General features: G+C 38.8%; 1 protein-coding gene across 3 annotated transcripts in view; it reads left to right on the plus strand.

Annotated features, from left to right (window-relative positions):
* The window catches only part of LOC130417081 (NACHT, LRR and PYD domains-containing protein 12-like), an 89807-nt gene that overhangs the window by 56324 nt on the left and 11252 nt on the right, over positions 1-22231 (plus strand). For 2 of the 3 annotated variants that reach the window (XM_056742387.1, XM_056742388.1), the window contains exons 2-6: positions 10336-10520; positions 13849-13917; positions 14085-15950; positions 16347-16517; positions 20491-20661. In XM_056742387.1, coding sequence (XP_056598365.1) covers positions 10354-10520; positions 13849-13917; positions 14085-15950; positions 16347-16517; positions 20491-20661 — 2444 coding nt within the window. In that variant the 5' untranslated portion in view covers positions 10336-10353. Of the gene's footprint in view, positions 1-10335; positions 10521-13848; positions 13918-14084; positions 15955-16346; positions 16518-20490; positions 20662-22231 lie in introns of those variants that run through there. The other variant, XM_056742389.1, reaches the window with a different exon arrangement.

The following is a 22231-nucleotide window of genomic DNA, read 5'->3' on the forward strand; positions in this document are numbered from 1 at the left end:
ACAATACATCAATAGACCTACTCATCACCTTAATCATACTCTAGACTTGATTATATCACACGGAGCCGATCTAACCAATATCAATATTATACCTTAAAACGTCGACGTTTCCGATCACCATCTTATAACATGTACACTGCGGACTGCAGAAATCAGTTGTATATCTAGTTATCGACAGGGTAGAACAATCACCTCAACTACTAAAGATAGTTTTGTAAAGAACTTGCCAGATCTGACTCCTCTAATAACCTCTCCAACTAATATAGAATCGCTCGATGACATGACCAGCAACATGGGCACTATTTTCTCTAATACATTAGAAGCGGTTGCACCTATGAAGTCAAAAAGGCGAAATGATAAGATCATAGCACCATGGTATAATAACACCACTCGCGCCCTAAAAAAGAAACTCGTAAACTGGAGCGAAAATGGAAACAAACCCAATTAGAGGTCTTTAAAATTGCATGGAAAGAGAGTGCAAGCTGTTACAGAAAGGCACTAAAAGCAGCAAAAGCCGAGCACTTCCGTAGCCTGATAGAAAATAACAAAAACAATCCAAGGTTTTTATTTAGTACAATTGCTAAACTAACAAACAAACAGACTCCACCTGATCAGGGTATTCCGCCGCATCTTGGTAGCAATGAATTCATGAAGTTTTTTACTGTGAAAACCAAAATAATACGAGGCAACATAGCTAAAACCAAACCTCCAAGTGTGTCGGAAGAATTAGTTTCAACTGTCACCCAAAAAGAAAAGTTAGAGTGTTTTTCTCCTATAAATCAGGAAGATTTAATTAAAATTATTGTAACATCCAAACCGACGACATGCTTATTAGACCCCATTCCGACTACTTTATTAAAAGAGTTACTACCTGCTGTAATTGAGCCCATTTGTAACATAATCAACTCGTCAATTAATCTAGGACATGTCCCAGGGCCTTTTAAGCTGGCTGTAATTAAGCCTCTTATCAAAAAAAAAACTTTGACCCCAATGAACTTGGAAGCTATAGACAGATTTCAAATCTACCGTACTTGTCTTAAATACTAGATAAAGTAGTGTCAACTCAACTGAGTACCTTCCTACAAAATAATGACATGAACGAAAAGTTTCAGTCTGGCTTTAGACCGCATCACAGCACTGAAACTGCGCTCGTTAGAATTACAAATGACCTCCTTATTGCATCAGATAAAGGTAACATCTCACTCTTAGTCCTCCTTGACCTTAGTGCTGCTTTCGATACTGTAGTAGACCATAAAATACTACTAGATCGTTTACACAATTATACCGGTATTCAGGGAAAGGCACTGCAATGGTTCAGATCTTACTTAACAGACAGATATCAATACGTCCATTTAAATGGGAAATCGTCAAATCTTACGCAAGTAAATTATGGATTACCTCAGGGATCCGTTTTAGGACCCTTGCTTTTCTCCATATACATGCTGCCCCTCGGCAACATTATTAAAAAACATGGAATTAGCTTCCACTGTTATGCAGATGATACTCAGCTATATATCTCATCAAGACCAGATGATTCCTTTAAGCTGTCCAAACTGGCAGAGTGCGTCGAGGACATAAAACATTGGATGACTAGTAATTTCCTCCTTTTAAACTCTAGCAAAACAGAAATATTACTTATAGCACCAAAATCAAGTAAACAGAAGATCTCCGACTACAGCCTGCAAATTGAAAGCTGCACTGTTTCTCCAACAAATACAGTTAAAGACCTAGGCGTTATATTAGACGGCAACCTGTCATTTAAAAATCACATCTCAAATATCACAAAAACAGCCTTCTTCCACCTTAGAAATGTTGCCAATTTACGAAATAGTTTATGTGTTGCAGACGCAGAAAAGCTTATTCATGCATTTGTGACCTCACGGCTTGACTATTGTAATGCTCTTCTTAGTGGTTGTCCTGTATCATCTATAAACAAACTACAGTTAGTTCAGAATGCAGCTGCCAGAGTTCTTACTAGGTCAAGAAAATACGATCACATAACCCCAGTTTTATCATCGCTTCACTGGCTACCCATTAAGTATCGTATTGAATTTAAAATTATTTTAATTACTTACAAAGCCCTGAACGGTTTAGCAACTACTTACTTAACCGAGCTTTTATCACGTTACAACCCATCACGCTCGCTGAGATCTCAAAACTTAGGACTTTTGACAACACCTAGAATAACAAAGTCCACCAAAGGGGGTCAAGCTTTCTCATACGTAGCACCTAAACTCTGGAATAGCCTTCCTGATACTATTCGAGGGTCAGACACACTCTCCCAATTTAAATCTAGATTAAAGACACATCTTTTCAGCCAAGCTTTCACTTAATGCATAGTTAATGAACAGCAGCTACGCTAATTATTCTCTTTATTCTCTTTCCGCCTCTGCCTCGGGATGCCCATCCCGAGGTAGGAAGAAGTTCCACCATGTCCAGACGACCGACAGATGCCCATCCCCAATTTGAGATTACGCCAGCTACATCTGCAGACTGACTGACCATCCCAGCTCCATCTAAGGCAATTCCACCACCAGCCAAGAGAAATATGACCATCGGACCATCGCAGCTCAGACCACTACATGCCCAACCAAGAGCAAAGACGGTCTATTTGTCTTAATAAGGCTGAAGTTACAATATTTGGTATTAAATGCTAAACCTAAACCACATGTCACCAGTCTGAGTGCAGCTATGACACGTCAGAGGGGATCTGGCCCTCCCGGTTGAGCCTGGATTCTCCCAAGGTTTTTTTCTCCATCAATCAATCATTGGAGTTTGGGTTCCTCGCAACAGCAGGGCAGTGTTGGCCTGCTCACCGGGAGACTACATTCATTTACTTATTTAGAAATTAGATATTATTTATTAGAATGATCTTACTCGTTGTATAAATACCATGCACTGTGTGCTGTGTTTTAACTTTTCTGTTTTTCCTGTTTGCCCCTGTAAAGCTGCTTTATAACAATACACATTGTGAAAAGCGCTATATAAATAAACTTGAATTGATTTGAGGATGGGCAACATTTAACTTTTTATTGTGTTTGAGTTAAACATGTCAGACTAGAAACCCTAATCATTGAATAGATTAGGATGCAGCAGAAAGGAAACCTAAGGTTAATGTTTGATTGTGTTGCTTTTATAAGCATTAGTAAGTTGCAGATCTGTTTTGTAAATGAATAAATGAACAAAAATGTTCAATGTTAAACTTAAACTATTCATTTATATTGGGACATGACAGTGTGCCGTTCTACTGAATATAATACCCGTAGTCCTTGCTGCGGAGCAGAGCAAGTGGTCAGACAGGACATGTAATGTGTATTAAAATAATGAAAATGTGTTAAACATTATATCATCTTCACATGAATTAATTACATTGGGATAGATATTTTCAAGCCCCTATGACAAGTATTAATTACAGATCTTTTTGTGTTTTTTTTTTACTTCTAGGTTGGTGCAATTGATGTTCGAGTTGTTGACGTGGCTATTGCAACTCAAATGTTGGATGTTAAATGTTTCTCTGTTGAAATGCAGAAATGCCAAGTGAAAGATCTGATGAGACCGATTTCATTTCAGTTGTGCGACAAGCAAATTGGGACACTTGTGCGTTGGAAGACTTTTCTTATCTGCAATGTTTGATGATTGTCTGTTCCTCACAGGCACACCTTACACAGAAATACAAGAAGTGGCTGCAATGTCTGGTCCAATTCCACACGGTGAGTATGTGGCACAAGAGGTGGTGACAACAGTCATTGGTGAGATTTCTGCAGCTGAGATAGAAGTGTCTCAGAGGTGTTCAAAATGACAGGTTTGGCAGCTTCCGTTTCATGCAAAGAACAAATTTCATCGATGTCAAAAATGTGGGCTGTTACAAAAATCTGAAAACTATCAGCGTGTTGCATCAGGAAGAATATGTGTTGTAGGTGATTTAAAGGAACTTGACCTTAATGTGTCAAACTCTGTGTTGAAGAGGTACTTGGGGATTGAAAGTCTTCTTAATTTGCTTGTAGAACATCAGAATGTAGAGGTGCATTCGCATAGCATGGGACGGTATAAACTGAAAACTCAAAATGATGTGTACTTTTTGGGATTGAGAAAATGGTGGTTGAGGAAGCTGCTACATGAATGAATGTTGTACAGGCAGTTGAGAAAGGTGCCACTGGGGCTACACGAATAATCGAAAAAAAAAATTGATCTTGATTCAAACATGAATGCGGTCTAATTTCTTAAGGACGGCGATTCACTTGACAGTCGAGAAAGAACTGTAAGATATGCAGAACTTCGCCGCAACAGCAGACCTATGTTCAAGACCAACTATGGAGCCGTATTTAAATCTGACAGTGCATTACATAACAAATGACCTCAACATGAAAAGTTCTTCCCTGCTGATCACACTGAAGAGGAACTGGCCCAGGGGCTAAAGGAGAGTCTCAACTCCTGGAGTTTGGACGAGGAAAATGGTGTTCATCACCACAGAGAGCAAACATTGTTAAAGCGGCCTCCCTTAACAAATGGACAAGGCTTCAATGTTTTGGCCATAGGCTACATCTGGCTATAGGTGAGCTGTGTATTACAATACGACACAGTAACATTTTTATATATTCATTTAAATCTGAAAAATGTATCCTTATCTATTCAAGTTCTTTTTAAATAAATTTGTATTGTTCTGTAAGACGATATGATTTATTTCTGTAAAGTACATCGGGAAAATGGGGTGGTCTTTTTGAGCTTTAAGTGTCAATATAGCTGATGAATATTTGTTCAGGACTTAAGCCAGTTTTAAAACACGAAGTCATAGAATCCATTGTGACTTAAATGAACACAGGATTGTACTGTATGTTTCTAGATGTTAATCTGTGTCTTTTTAATTTATTATTTATTAAATTAGCTTGTGCGTCGGGGCTACGCCGCAGACAATGCGCTGGTTTTCGTTTAGACTTGTGCGTTTTTGTCCGCGTCGACAAGCAATGGCCACCAGGCGTCAGTGTCAACAGGCGTGTTGTTTGTGTTACCAAAACAAGAGCCAAAGAAGAAGCGGCTCGTTGTGTATGAGAAGCATTAGCGATTATAGCGGCAGTAAAAAATCACTTTTGCAGCTTGATATGTTAACTACAGCGGAATATGTTGTTTATTTAGTTAATTCACACATTAATGCGTATAAGTAAAGCCGACGCAATCGCGGGGAACAAGCCGACCAATCACACGCGCTGTTACATTTTTCGACCGGTGAGCGTCGGGCTACTCCGAAAGGTAATCTAACAAAACATGTGCTATCATTATTACAACATAACCTGTAATCGAAAAGCAGTTTATTTCGTTTTGAAATTAATATACTAGCCAACAATATTACAATACAAAGAGAGACACACACATGTGCGTTCAGTGGCCGTTCTACATTGAATCACTCCCCGGGCGAGATCCGCTCTGGGCCCCCCCATCTACTCCCACCCATCCGAGAGAAAAAAAGCCATGTTTTACCATAACTATATAAGTGTAAGACGAACCTTATATTTCTCAATTGCACAAATCCTTCAACAGAACATTTTAAAAACACAATTCTGCACAAATCAGTATAAGTTATCAGAACTTAAATATACTCTATGTACATAAATGTTGCAACATATGTACATGATGTACATATGTATCATGATGTAACACGACCAGAGAACAACAACATTAAAATATTAAGAATAATATACAAATAAAATATAGAAAAAATATTCTAAATAGCACAAATCCTTCATCACACAAAAGCAAATCTAATTATTACACTAAGAACAGAAAACACAAACTAAAACCTGACCTTTCTGGCCTTCCTTAATGCAAAATCATCAATAATGTCATCATACGAAATCTGCCCCCTATTGAGTTATTGATACTGATGATAGGAAGGCCAGTGAGCTGTTCTTGAGACATGGTTGACCTCAGGTATGACTTGATCAACTTTTGAAAAGCTCCTCTCTGCTTGAGCCACAGTGACTGGCAGAGTAAGTGTAATCCTGAGAGCAGTCCAAAAGTTGGGGTAGATCTCTGATAGATCCTTATCATGCATAAAAGTGATAAAATTCAAGGAGGCTGATGGTTTTTGATGGCTGACCAGTGACAGAGGATTCTCCAAAATACTTTAGAAGTGGCCATGAATTTGCAATTGAAATTGACATCAAAAGACAGTAGGCTACAGTATAACTCTTATGAATTGCAAATTTAAATAAACATGCCATTACATGCCAAATGTCTGTCATGACTCATTAGACGCTTTATTAATCTAATCTAAGGGAGGAACAATTAGCTCCTTGGTTACTGCCTCAAATTATATTCTTTGTCACGCAACAGAGTTATAGCAAATGTTTGCCTTTGAACACATCCAGACATATGTTAATTTCGTTGGCTAATTACAGGGCCCAACATTAACCCCAATGATGGAAATAAATAATAACTTTACTTGTAACAGTTTTGTTGCAAAGCACAATCTTATGGTGAAATTAGATCTCGTGTTTGTTGAGTTAAGACCGAATTATTGTTGTATAAGCATCATAGCAAGAAGGCTAACAAACGTAAGAGTTAACGTTACCACCCATTAACATTAGCCCTTCATTGATGACATGGATAAAAACTATTACAGAAACTCTAACGGTTTCCATTAAAATACCATTATGAACTATTAGCTTTTTCCATTGAAACCATTACAAAATTCATTTTTGTAGTGTTATTTTGGTCATTATTCCAATAGGAATTTTTTCGATTTTCTACAGTTTTTTTGCCATGATTCTATTGTTTTTTTAGCTGGGATGTGTTATTGTTTTCTTTTCTTTGTTCTTATATTCTATCACAGGCTTTATTTATTTTTTACAACATCTTTCTGGTTCTCATTAATGTTTCTGATATACATATAAACGTATGTATCTGCACATGGGTGATAACATGTGATGCTATAGGACTTTCTTTCACTATCATATTATATAGATCATATTTTATCTTCCAAGAATCAATACTCACTTTCATTCACACGCATGCCCTGCCTCACTATTTCTCTCTAATAACTTCACTGAAGCAGCACAGCGCACATTTAAAAGACTTTGGAATTACTGCTCTTTCTACTTACTCTTACTCACTACTGACTTGGAATTACTCACTGGACTGCTCTCGTCTCACATGAATACAGAAGAGAGACTAAAGTGATAAAAACACACAGCAGACTGTAGAGTTGCCCGATAATTCTCATCGTCAGATCGTCCAATCATCAGCCTGTCGATCGCCAATACAGGAGGGTCGGGACAATTATTAGCTTATTCATATGCTCAAATATTCATTGCTCCGCAATGCCCAGAAACAGATCAATTTACCTCAACATATGCTGACAACGGTCAAAATTATTGTCATTATTTTATATATATCTTGTGCCACCAACAGTAATGTATATAAAAAGTGAGAAAAATCAATCATAGTCCGACTAGAAATAATTGTAGGTAATTACAGCAAATAACCAAATATTGATATAAATGATTTAGGGATGCTCCGAGCGATCGGCCACAGATCGGAATCGGCCGATGATCACATTTCATGACCCGATCGGTACTCACGAACTTGGCCGATCTCACAAACAGATCCTTATTTTAGGACGTCATCACGTGTGGACGTACGTTTGTCATGTCTTGTGAAAGAGTGAGCAGAGAGCCTGTGCACTTTCTCTGTCTCCACACAGGGTGTGAGTTCATTCTGCGTTGCGCAGGCCGATTGGAATATCCTGTGCAGGCACTGCAGAAGCAGTCATAAGCAGTCATGCTTTCATAACAAAACGCTCTCGCAGAAAGGTGGGTAATGTCATATGCTGATCAATCTGTGCAGTGCAGTGTGAAGTCTCCAACTCTCTCTCTCGCACATAATAATCGAAAGTAACAGACACAATGACCAAAGGTCGGAAGACCAAATCCATGTAGCACATGGCACATTCTGAGACCTTTTCTTCCCTGATGCGCACATGACGCAGGTGACATATCCCACACTTTTAATAAACGAAGATCTATCCTATCCAATGATAAAGTGCTTTCCGTGTTGACTTGTTTGTGATTTCTGTCCTAAACACAACGACACAATGTGTAGTTAACGTCTGCTAATGTTCGATTCATGACATATTTGATTCGTTCAAATGAAGGGTTGAAAGAATTGATATGTCAAACAATGAACCTCAGAACGTTACTGTGCTTAGACCCTTTGGCAACAGTGGCTGATAAGATTTAGTCTAAATAATCCACAGTATTTGCAGTTTATTCATATGAAAATGTGTAGTATATTACCTATAAAATCGTTAGACAGAAGAGGGGTGAAACCAGAACAAAGCACAAGATGCTGTAAGGAATTAATTTAAGTATGTGGTCAAAATAAGAACTGCAATATTTAAAAAAGGAATGGTTTTAAAAGGGGAAGTTTACTTTTAATTGCCCATGTATGATATGTTTGCAAACAGTGACTAGAAAGCTTATATCAGTTATATAAAGCTTAAAGCATCGAAATTAGGATCGGCTGCAAAAATCCAGATGGAAGCATCCCAAAAATGATTATGATAGGCGCATTATTGCCATTTTAATTATGTTGGTATTGTAGGATTGTGCAACACGTTGCGGATCAATGTATGCCATGGTAGTAAAAGTCCTGGAACAGCTTCCTGGCATCAAAAGGGTTTTTGCTGATGAAAAGAGCCTAACGTGACATGGCAGGACATTGCTGTACTAGAAGCGGTCTGGGATGGGTTAAAGCCCGTTGCAGAATTCACTGATGTATTATCAGCTGAGAATTATGTGACAGTCTCGTCTCTGCTGCCCTTGCTGCTGCATATTAAGGACGCCCTGAAGGAGGTGGAGACCGATGTAGAGATAACGGCATGAATCAAACGGCCGATCCTGGAGAAACTTGACTTGAAATATGATGACAATACCCTCCAATTGATGCGCTAAAGCTTCCCTCCTTAATCCACGCTATAAAAACGACCACATCTATGCCACACACCTTGATGTGATCAGAAGTCAGCTCGAGGTTGAGATGGTGGAACTCTGGCAAACAAAAATGCAGAGTGGAGGATGCTGCACCCGGGGATGAGGATCAACCGGCTAAAAAGGCCAAAACACTGGGTCGTCTAATCTAATCCATCCAGTAAAGCCATCTATGCCCACAATACCTGCACACCAGGGAGCAAAATCAGAAATCCAATCTTACTTGCAAGAGGAAGTTATAGATGGTGATGACAAGCTACTGGAATGGTGGAAAGTCAATGAAAGCCACTTTCGGTTAATGGCATACTTGGCAAAAAATACCTGTGTGTTACCGCAACCAGCACCCCGTCAGAGCGTGTGTTCAGCACGGCCGGCAAAATAATGACCTTCTCAAACCGGAAAAAGTTAACCGGCTTGTTTTACTGGCAAATAATCTGAGAGATTGCTGAAGCATATCTTAAGCATGGTAAAGAAAGAAACATACTTGTGTCTTACATCTGTAGATAAGCAATGTTCACTGCAGAAGGTCTTGGTCCCTTTTCGCTTATTGAAGCTGTTTGCTTAGTTATTATTTTTGGTGACTAAGCCTCAATAATAATTGATGTGTAATATTTTGTGTTACACAAATTGTCATTTGACAAGACGTAAATCTAAGCAATGTTAAACCAAGATTGCGTTCATATTTAAGCTCTTGGTACCTTTTTCGCTTAATGAAGCTGTTTGGTTATTTATTATTTTTGGTGACAAAAGCCTGAACATTGAATTGATGTGTAATATTTTGTGTTTAACAAGTTTCAATTTTCATACCTGAATGATTATTGTGTGCAAAGTGTTCAGACGAATAAAGTAGTATTTGATTAATATTACTGTTACTACTACTATGACTAATATTATTATTACTATATATTATTATTGATTTATTTGCTCTGCCATTGTTTCACTTGCGCATTTAAAGGTAAAAATAAGCACCTTTTCTCAGCTGATTTAAAAATATTTCCTACATTCAAGAATTTGGTCAAAAGTGTTTATCAAAGAGACAGTAGCCTATACTTGTTGTGTCTATCAAAACAGCGTTTTCTTTTTTCTTAGATAAAACTTAAAACGGATATCAAAATAATATAAAGTTGGCACTATTAAAATTATTATCATCATATCTACGTGTCTCAGGTGTATGTTTAATGCCGATAAATACGCTAATTTGGACGGAAACCTGTGGAGAGGTAAATTCATTGTAAAATGAACAGAAAAGCCAAGTATCGTCATTGACAACAGACGATCCTTCACTGACATCATTAACAATCTGCCTGCTGATATAAAGTCATATAGATGTTTCATTGAGTGTTTCTGTTTACAGATCTGAGGTCAGTTTCTCATGATGGAGAACAGAGGGAACATTGATTCTGAAATGATAGAGAAGAAGAGAAAGAGTCAGAAAACAGCCTCATCATCTCCAGAACCCAGTGTTGTGTCTCTGAAGAGTAACATGTCATTGCCTAATCCACCTGATCTCAGTGATGGACCAGTATCATCTGAACCTCTGTGAGTAGAAACATGTTGTTGTTTATCTGATGCTGTGAAACTAGGATTAGATCACAGTTTGCTTTGATTTGCTCACTTTCATTTTACTTCAAAATTGTTTGTCGATATATTTTCTTATGTAACAGAAAATTTGAAACATAATAACATTCATGATCTTTTTTATACATCATAATGAAACCATATGACCAAAATCATCACAGTTATCAGTGATTATCACAGTTTTGTTCAAATATGCTTGAAATGTCCAAAAAATACAGAGGCACATAAATTTGTATATTAATTTTACATGTTAAATGCACTTTTTGTTTCATAATCATCAAATAAATCACATCAACAGTAATCATTGTACAATGCGGTCGTGAGGTGAAAGTTTCTCTTGTTCAGATTGAACAGTAGCTAAAGTGAGTAAATCAGACGTTCATATAAACACAACACAAGTCAACAAATCATCTGTCAATGTGCCGTGACAAATCAGATCTACTTCAAGACAGACAGAGTTCAACAGAGCTTTAAACTCATCAGATGACATCGTTTAATAGAAATGATTGGTCTGTCTAAAGAAAGATCAAGTTCACGTGTGTCAATATATTAATGTTTCTCTGAATTGTTCAGTGAAATCGGTTTCATGATAATTGACAGTGATGAACAGCGGTGGAAGTTTGAATCAGTCAAGTGATTCAGTTTGTTCCTCAAAACGATTCGTTCAGGTTCATTCAGTGATTTGTCCATTAGTGTCATCCTCACGGACCGTTGTCTGAACATCTGGTGCATACAGTACACTTCACTGAAAACTATAGATATATAACTAGATGTCACATTCGCAGGTGTTTCTCTGGCCTGATATATTATGTAGATCGTCCTCCTCCAAATACACAAGATGAAAGATTGATTCCATTATTCTGAGATGAAGTCACAATGTTTATAGTTCTTAAGGACGTCCCGATCACACTGTTTGTGCCCCCGATCCGAGTCATTTTAATTTGAGTATCTGCTGATCTGAGTCCTGAACCGATACCTGTTACTAGGTGCACACTCCAGGTATATTAAAGGTGTCAAAGAATTCATTGAAACAATATTGTGATTGTTCTCTGATATCTAAATAGAAGGTGTGTGGCTTTATTACTTACACAGATGATCCAGAAACAGTTTAACATGTCCATTTACAGCCCCAGGATTTCTCCTTAGAATGAAATGGTGTGTTATCTTATTTGGAAGGGTCATGAATATTAATGTTGAGCTCTGCTCTGATTGGCTGTTTCGCTGTGTGGCTCATTGCTTCTGTCAGACATGAAGTGGATAAGATCACAGATCACTGCTTACTGCTTGTGGCAGGGCTTCTAATGACAATATAGTCACAATTGTCCCCTTCTTAAATAAGTATCAAGAAGCTGAGCGCAGCCCGTGACTCTCACTGCTCTGTGCTTCAAATGGCATTGTAAACAAATATAAACAAGGATTAAGTGGCATATAAACTCACACGATACAGATGCGTTGCGTCTGACTTTATAATGGTGCATCTCATTCTGTTTGATGAAGATGCTCAGCTTGCGCAGACCCGTCTGACTTTAAAACTGTATGAAGAAGACGCACATGAGTTTATAACTGAGAAGCTTGCACTGTACAGACGACACACGCCTGATTGATAACTGCCCAGCTCTTTTGACACTTGAAAGCTGTTTGGCTTCTGCTCTCTGATCACAGTATATTGTATTTTAACACAACTGAATCTTATTTTCATATATTATCTGTTCTGTTGTCAGAAACAAAACGACTCAGTAACACCTCATGTTTAATCCAACCAGCTGTCACTTCAACTGCTGCTAAAATCCTGATTTATAAACGTGACATCATGTGACAAAATCACCGTACACTTACATCGATGAGCGGATATATATCTCATGCATCGCATGTCCTTTACTGCCGTTGCTCTTCTCATCAATGTGTTGTTGTGTTATAAGCACTTTTTTATTTTAAATGCGAGTGACGGTCTCTGTGTGATCACAATGTGTGTCATGAATGACTGTATTAATGAAAGAATGAATGAGTGAGTTTACACCACTGGTGCTTTAAATGGGAGGAGATGGAAAGAAACTCTGGGTTAACCAAAGATAAGCTGCTCCCGACCAGGTTAGGTTCACAGAGTAAGTTGCTATGGTTACTGACTCTGAGTAGAAGTGACCTCTCTTTTAGAAACGGGCTTGAGTTACTCCACTTTCTCAGGTTTGACAGATACCTCACATTCTGAAACACTAAACCTGCTTTCTGAAACGGTCATCAGATCCTCATCCAGGTGATCGACTTGTTCTATAAAGAATTTAGTCATTCTGTAGATCAAAGCAATGATATCCTCTCTAACGTCCCACACTCAGAGACTATTGACTCACACTTGTGTCAAGTCTTGAACCGCAGGACGTAACCATCAGAGAATCAGGTGCAGATGAAGAAGTTCATGACATGACTGATTTGTCATATTTAATGAAAGCAAAACATAAACACAATAGCAGTATTCACACTAACAAACTATTTTCTCGTGTTCGCGTGTTTAAGTGTCATGAATGTCTTCACCACAAATTACTGTAGTAAAAATACCTTGATAACCTATATTCCCTTTATTTGATCAAATAACTTTGAACAATCCATAATAATGTCTAAAAGAGTCATTACTTTGACCAAAACATTCATGTCATTATTACTGTACGTGAACATTCTTGATTTGTTAAATATGATTGTAATACAATTCAAAGTAGGGAAGGAAGGAGACGGGAACCGGCAAACATTTAAACATTTAATAAAACAACAACAAAGTAAAAAGACAGCAGGCAGCCCCTCACGGACGACTGCCGGCGAATAACACAAACCACAACTAAATGCCAGGCCTGGTCCTCTCTCATCGACGGTCCGGTCGTCCCCTTATGCTCCTGATCTCCGGTCTCGTCCCGCCTACTTCACTAAAATGATTATAGGAATATGTTTATCATTTACTTACAGTGCTAAACTCTTATTGAGAAAATGATCTGAACAGACCACTGTTTAATCCTGGTGTTTATAGAATAATATCCACAAATCTAACATGTTTTTACAACAGCAACTATCGACACGCTAGATTTTTATAGAAAAATAATTTGTATTAATGTAGTAAGACATTCAGTCTCCATCATCAAAGAGAGAGAGAGAGAGAGAGAGAAATATGATTCAGTGCATTTCATGAATGAGAACATCACTAACACAACAACATTTTATAATCCTCACATCTGTCAAGCTTCAGAAGAGACCGCTGGATTGTGTTTGAAAGAATGATTGATGTTTTATATACTACACTTATTTCTAGATCAAAGCGTCAGAGAAGAGCTTGTGCAGAACCTGATCTCAGTGATGGATCAGTATCTTCTGACTCTCTGTGAGTAGAAACATATCTGTCTGATTATTCAACTGATGATCACTGATGGAAAGTGAAGCTACAGTGAGACATGAGACAGAAAATACACTCTTGACATTTGATTTACACAAGAACTCCTTCACATTCCCACATTGTTTTCTGTGTGTTGTGTGTTAATTTCTCTGTAGATCAAACACTAGAGGTGAAGATGATGTGAGTGCAGACGTGCAGCAGGATTCTCATCATGAATCAGTGGATGATGTTCTGCAGAGAGTCAAAGACAAACACAAAAGCATCATGAAGAACAAGTATGAGAATTTATTTGAGGGAATCAAAGCACAAGAGAATCAAACCCTCCTGAAGAGAATCTACACACAGCTGTACATCATAGAGGGAGAGAGTGAAGGAGTGAATGAAGAACATGAGGTTTTACACATGGAGAAAAAACACACAACACAACACTCACAAGACACTCCCATCTACTGCAATGACATCTTTACACTTCAATCACATCAAACACACAAGATCAAGAGTGTTCTTACTAAAGGCATCGCTGGAATTGGAAAAACAGTCTCTGTGCAGAAGGTCATTCTGGATTGGGCCGAGGGAACAGCCAATCAGGACGTAGATTTCATGTTCCTGCTTCCGTTTCGAGAGCTGAACTTGATCCGAGAGCATCGCTACTGTCTTCACAAACTTCTGCTGGACTTTCATCCTGAACTTCAAGATGTGGACTCGCAGGTTTATGAGGAGTGTAAAGTTGTGTTGATCTTTGATGGTCTGGATGAAAGCAGAATGACTCTGATATTTTCAGAACACAGTGAGAAAGTTTCTGATGTGACTGACACTTCATCAGTGGCTGTGTTGATGTCAAACCTGATCAAAGGAGATCTGCTTCCCTCCGCTCTCATCTGGATCACCTCCAGACCAGCAGCAGCCAATCAGATCCCCTCCAAATACATCACGCGTGTGACAGAAATCCAGGGATTCAATGATCATCAGAAGGAGGAATACTTCAGGAAGAGAATCAGTGATGAACATCAGTTCAACAGAATCATGTCACACATTAGAAGAGCGAGAAGCCTCCACATCATGTGTCACATACCAGTCTTCTGTTGGATCTCATCCACTGTGCTTCAGAAGATCCTGACACAAGATCACAGTGAAGAAATCCCCAAAACTCTGAGTGAAATGTACATCCACTTCCTGCTGATTCAGATGAAGATGAAGAATGAGAAGTATGATCCAGAGAGAGATCCAGAGATCAACAGAGAAGTGATTGTGAAACTGTCAGAAGTGGCTTTCAAACAGCTGATGAAGGGCAATGTGATGTTCTATGAGAAGGATCTGAGAGAGTGTGGGATAGACGTCACTGACGCCTCAGTGTATTCTGGGATCTGCACTGAGATCTTTAAGGAGGAATCTGTCTTTCATCAGAGGAAGATCTACAGCTTCATACATCTCAGCTTTCAGGAGTTTCTCGCAGCGCTCTATGTGTTTTACTGCTGTTTAATGAAGAAGAACTCTGAAGATCTGCAGATGATTCTGGAGGAGAGATATGACTATTATAGGAGGTCTGAGATCTCTCTGTCTCAGCTACTAACATCGGCAGTAGATAGAGCTGTTGAAAGTGAAACTGGTCATCTGGATCTTTACTTGAGATTTCTACTGGGCATCTCACTGGAGACCAATCAAAGACTCTTACAGGATCTACTGACACACACACACAACAGCTCAGAGGACATCAACACAATCACACAGCACATTAAAGATAGAATCAAGAAAAGTGATGGTCTCTCATCTGACAGATCCATCAATCTGTTTCTGTGTCTGTCTGAAGTGAATGATCAGACTCTGAACAGAGAGATTGAGGAGTTTGTGAGATCAGACAAACACTCAGAGGAGAAACTCTCTGCCGCTCAGTGTTCAGCGATAGCATACATGCTTCAGATGTCAGAGGAGATGATGGATGAGTTTGATCTGAAGAAATACAACACATCACAGGAGGGCAGAAGAAGACTCATACCAGCTGTCAACAACTGCACAAGAGCACTGTGAGTCTTCACTTCTGTTATATTACATTCAGTTGTGTGTTTCTCCACATAAAGTCACATGTTCACACGTGTAATATTCAGCTGTCTTATCAATCATCACTATAACTACTGCTTATAGACATTAACATCTCATTATCACTTGAGCTTCAGACATGAATGATCTTTAAATCATCAAACTTGTTGAGCAGAAATATGATGATGATGATAAATAAAGAGACGTTGTTGGATGATTTTGTGTAACTTGTGTGTCTGTAGGTTATTTCATCCTCTGTTTTAGATTTACTGACTGTGACCTGCATCCTGATAAATCTGCTGTCATAGATGTTCTTCACAACCTTTTAGACAACTGGATTTTGTGTTGATAAAATGCTTTTGTATATTTTGTTTTGTGTTTAGGTTTTCCGGGTGTGATCTGACGGATGAGTGTTGTGTAAGTTTGTCTTCATGTCTACAATCATCGACGTCTCTGAGAGAGCTGGACCTGAGTAACAATGATCTGAAGGATTCAGGAGTGAAGCTGATCTCTGATGCTCTCAAGACTCACAACTGTCAACTACACACACTGAGGTCAGACACTTTCACTGAAAATACTTTCAAAGGATAAATGATAGTGTCTTTCATACACTAGATGTTCTTTATTCACTTGAGCTGAAATGACTTGTGTTATTTATATAGTTCATTTTTACGTTGGTGTCATTGAAAATCATTGTTTCTTTTTTTGTTTCTGTTGACATTTGGTTCTTAATGTGAGTTACAGAAAATCATTATTAGACACAACTCAAAATATTAAATTAAAATTAATTTGATTCAACTTAAAAATATCCCGGTTGAAAAAAACATCATATGGTGGTTTGGTGTCTTTTGATGCTGGTTTGTGCTGGTTTAAGCTGGGCTGTGTTTCCCGATAACGTTGTCTTATAGTGCTTCGGAGACTCTAAAGGTGTATCTGAACTACAGGTTTTCCTTTTCTACTTGTGTTTCCTGACTATACCTTAGGAGCTTACTTTCCTACGTGCCATGTTAACAGGTGCTGTCCATGGCGGTGGGGCTGAATTAATGGATATCGATCGATCGACAATCAATTATTCACTCTTTATAAAACGCTCAGTTCTGATCCTTGATTCTGTTCTAAGCCGTTATAAAATACCCCGATATATAACGGCTGACCACATTACATAGTCTAAATATCATTTTATTGACTTTATTTTATTAAACCTTGCTAAGCATGTGGAGCACAAGCCGTGTGATGCAGTGTGTTACAGAGCATTTTATAACAGCTGAGGGGTTTTAGGCACTCGGCTTCAACGCCCTTATTGCTTTAATACAGACTGCTTTATGTGAGATAGCAGAGTTCTTAATAAAAGAAGCACTTTCGAAATAGTTGAAGTTGCATTTATTAGGACTCATGGGATAAAAATAAAGTAAATCACAAAGTAAATCCAACCATGGTTTTGATTTAATTGTGAAATCAATGTTAACCCACAATCTAATGCCCAAATGTCTCAACACGCTACACTAACTGGCCGTATGGTCATTTATATCAAAGCTTCTCAAGCTATGGCTGATAAGGAGGGTCACGCAAAGCCGCTTGCTGTTGCGGTGCATTAAAAACCTTTATTCCAGCAACTAACAATTACACTTGTATAGTTCACAGGTTTATTGTGCTTGGACAAATGATGCTCAAGTGGCGTGTTTACAGCACCAAGCGTAGCTTATGGTCGCGTTTATTAAAACATTCAAATATGATCAACATTATAAATCACACTTACAATATCAAGAGCAATAATATAAACAGGTATGCCATAATTGTTCAGCCCTGAAATGTGTTTTTTTGATATTGCAATGAAATGTTTTTATTCATGTCAAGAAAAAGAAAAATACTTAAAGGGAGTGAATGTGTGTTTTTTTCCCTATTTTCTCATTTAAAAGTGTGCCATGAGATACCTTTGTTTGGGAACACCTGGTTTATATGATCATAATATATTATATGTTGCTATAAAAAACATCTGAATTCAGGGGCTGCTCCGTTGAGTTGGTCTTGAGTTAGTTAGAACAACAAGATCTAAAAGCTGATGAATCTGCTCCCGTGGCAGGCGACATTTTTGTAGAATTGTCTCTTCTCATTTGGTAGCCAGGAGACTAAAATGTTCTCTTATGAAAAAGTGCACAGGCACTAACTGACTCTGCAGACGCTCGTCTTTGATTTAGGACAAATATTCACTGCCAAAGTTTGACCAAACTCCCCATAACATTCATTCCGAAGTCTTTTCTGTCGAAAGATTTGCCAGCTAAAGTGCCTTGGGATAATAAGCTATAATTACAAAAGCTTACAACCATCTGTGTATGGCAATTTTATGAATGAAAACACTTCAATACACTGGGTGTATTACTACTTGACTATTTTATTTGTCAAATTTAAACTAAGTTAAAGTAAAAAATATAAATGTAATAATAAATCAAATTTTATATTCAATTATTATATTCAATTGTATATGTGGAATTAAACTGCTATGTAGAATGAACTATCAAAGGCAATAAGGTATAGCTAAGAGCATTCTAGACCAACCTTACGAGTGTATGACTTACAGAAGGTATAAGACGGTTTACAATGAGGCACAGCTTAAGGTATAACTTAAGAACGATGTAGTGTTAAGAAGATTTCTGGAAACACAGCCCTGGTCCTTGGCTTGTCAAACCAGCATCAAAACATACCTGACCCAGCATATGCAGTTTTTTGCAACAGGCATAACAGTTTTCAATTAAAATGACTCATTTTGTTACAGCCAATTTGACTATTTAGATGATTAATATCAATTATATTTATGGGTTGGTTGAGGATGATTTGTGTTGAGTTACAGTAACATAGCTGAAGATTTACCAGCATTCTTTACAAGGGAGTGGATCATGAGAGCGAGTGCACGGAACAGTTCCACGAGCAAAAACACACCTTTGCGAGAGTGCATTTATATTACATGTAGGCATTTAGCAGAAGCTTTTATTCAAAGCGACTTACATTGCTTTATCCTATACATTTTATATAGGTATTTGCAATCCCCTGGGATCGAACCTACAACCTTGCGTTGTTAACGTAATGCTCTTACCACTGAGCTACAGGAAAGTATGCTAAGAATACTTGCGAGAGCGCGTTTCTGCTCCGCTTGAGAAAACTCAGTCCATGAGCACAGGACCGTGATGAGTACTCACACAATTCTCTCTGTTCTCTCAACTGCTCAACACTCACTCGCTCACAGAGTTGACTTCTGAGACTTTGGGGGCGGGACAATGGCTGATTTCTCCTCTCTTTTCATTGGTCACTTTTAACACAGTCACACACAGTCTCTGACGTGTATCTTGATGATCACCTTGTTTTAGATATGTGCTGGAATTGAAGCAAGTGACATTTTGATTTCTTACATCTGTCATTGAAATTGATGGTGTATAATATAGTTTTACTTCCATTTCATGTATGACCTTTTCAAATTCAAATCTTCTATAAAAATATTCAATTACATTCAATTACATTTCATTTGACAGTGTAGCTCTTTTCGTTGTTGTAAACCAGCTTTAAATACATCATAATCAAAATAATAAAAGTAATAGATGAGGAAAAAATAAAGACAGTATTCAATGTTCACTGATGGACCTTCACAGAAATAAATACTTTGTTAGATTGTCAGAAAACCCTTGAGAGAGACCAGACTCAAGCGGGAGAGCCAGTTCTCCTCTGTCATATTAAAACAGCACTGCTGCAACTACAGAGAGAATGATGTCAACTGTTATTAACCCGCTGAGAAGTGAAAAGAGAAAAGAACTTGTGGGGATAGAAATATTCTGGTAAAATATGAGAATGAAATGTCTTCTAGAGTCAGTTAATTTGAGCTATCTAATAACATTGGTTTTAAACTATTTCTTTTTTAACTTATGTGGATCCATAAAGTCAAGGGCATCAGTAACACTGTAACCCAAGTTTAAAAACTGACAAATAAATGTTTGGTTTTGTGTCAAATGAGGAAGTTTCTGTAAAAGTCAGAGACTGTGTGTGACTGGTGTTAAAAGTGACCAATGAAGGAGCGAGGAATCAACCATTGACCCGCCCCCAAATTCTCAGAAGTCAACTCTGCAAGCGAGCGAGTGTTGATATATATTTATTTATATTATAAACCACTTTACGTTGCACTATATACATCAGACTTTTTTTTATGCTTTGACAATTTGAATGAATATTTTGACATGTCAATAAAGCACACTTACATTGACAAAGAGAGTGTTGAGCAGTTGTGAGAGCAGAGAGAGAATTGTGTATGTGCTCGTCACGGCCCTGTTTTCGCTTGTGGAACTGTTCTGTTCGCTCGCGGTTTTCATGCTTGTGAGTTTTGGGTCTGAATGAACGCCATAAATGTTACATGTTACAACAAGTCTAACACAAGGAATAATTTGAGGAAAACTAATAAAATTGGTTGTAACAAATTCTATTTTCTGTAAGTGTAGAATTTGTGTCATTACAACTGCTTTTGTGTCTTTTTGTTTTGTTTGTGTTTAGATTGTCGTTGTGTAATGTGACTGAAGAGTGTTGTGTAAGTTTGTCTTCATGTCTACAATCATCATCGTCTCTGAGAGAGCTGGACCTGAGTAACAATGATCTGAAGGATTCAGGAGTGAAGCTGATCTCTGATGCTCTCAAGACTCACAACTGTCAACTACACACACTGAGGTCAGTCACTTTACCATTTAACATGATTTGGAATGAATTTGGATTTTTTATCTTTCAACACAATACAGGTCAAATAATCTCTATGAATACATTTATAATGATGTGTCAGGTTCTTAGAGGCCAGAAAAGCATCTGGCCCACACCACGTCCCAATCAGGTTGATCTAAACCATCCCTTTCCCAGGAGTTAGTAGCTGGAATGTAGGAATACTACATGAAAAGATGTGAGTTATAGACCTTAGAAAGTAAAGCAGTAAAAGAGGTCTTATAGAGTCCAGCCGCTCCCATAGAGGTGTTAGTGACCCAGAGAACACCATCGGCTTTAACAGCTCTTCTCAGTCTGAAAGAGAGAAACAGAAATTATTTTGAGACTCTTGTCTTTAAAAATATCTTTCAGGGTATAATGACCACAATCACAGCAGGCTTTAAAACGTCTTGGTTACATCTGTAACCTCAGTTCCCTGATGGAGGGAACGAGACGTTGTGTCGAGAACGACAGATGGGGTTCGCCCTTGAGAACCAATCAACTCTGACTACTATAGAAAAGGCCAATGAAATTTGGCGAATGAAATTTGCATGCCGGTCTCCGCCCCCGGATGTCCGGTATAAAAGGAAGCTGGCGTGCAGTACAGTTACCTCTTGTTCTGAAGAGCTTGAGAGCCTCTTAGACTGCAGCAGAATACGATACGTGTTTGTGGCATAAGGGACACAACGTCTCGTTCCCTCCATCAGGGAACTAAGGTTACAGACATAACCAAAGACGTTCCCTGTCTTTCGGTCTCTTGACGTTGTGTCGAGAACTTCCAGTGTGTTGGTCAGTGGGTTCCAGTGCTTTCTTGGAGAAAGATGGGTACAGACCGGTAACCTTTCACAGAAGGAGGCCTTAGCTCTCTACTGGCGAGAGGCCGTCCGGCTCGGGTTTACACCGGGTAAGCTCAACTTCCTTAATTAGGGATGCGCTGCAGAGGCCACCTCCTACCCATGGGGAGGGATATGGTGGATATAGGTATGGTCCGGTCCTTGGAGGAAAACGCATGGAACGTGCGGACGGAGTAGTTAACCGCAAGGTGGAGGTCCACCTGGGGAAGCTCATGGGTTACAAGGAGTGGGAACCATTCTCATGAGGATACATCAGACAGAACGGCCCACGGAGGGGGTGTTACAGACGTCCGGTAGCACTAGGTCCGGTTAGAGCTATCTGTGATAGTTCATATGGTGTCCCAGCCTAAGGGGGAAGGCTGCTCGGCCCAGCCAACCCCCAGGGGGTGCTTGCTTAGTTATGGATGGAATGCCTGTTCTTAACCTGTGTTTGGGTAAGAAGGAAGGTTGGTGAGATACCTGTTCTTAGCCTTATGTTTGGGTAAGAAGAGAGGTAGATAGCACACTGACCCAACCTACTGGAGGGTGGGAAGGTGCTTTCGCAGGCATATGCCCCCCCGGATGCCGGTCCTACATGTCGCCACGCAGGACGTGGGCTGACACCGGGTTTACGCGAAGGTTGTTACCCTTGCGAAGGTGTTTGGGCGTAGCCCAACCCGCAGCTCTACAGATGTCTGCTAGAGAGGCGCTTC

The sequence above is a fragment of the Triplophysa dalaica genome, unplaced genomic scaffold, assembly GCF_015846415.1.
Source record: "Triplophysa dalaica isolate WHDGS20190420 unplaced genomic scaffold, ASM1584641v1 Contig12, whole genome shotgun sequence".
NCBI classification, from domain to species: Eukaryota; Metazoa; Chordata; class Actinopteri; order Cypriniformes; family Nemacheilidae; genus Triplophysa; species Triplophysa dalaica.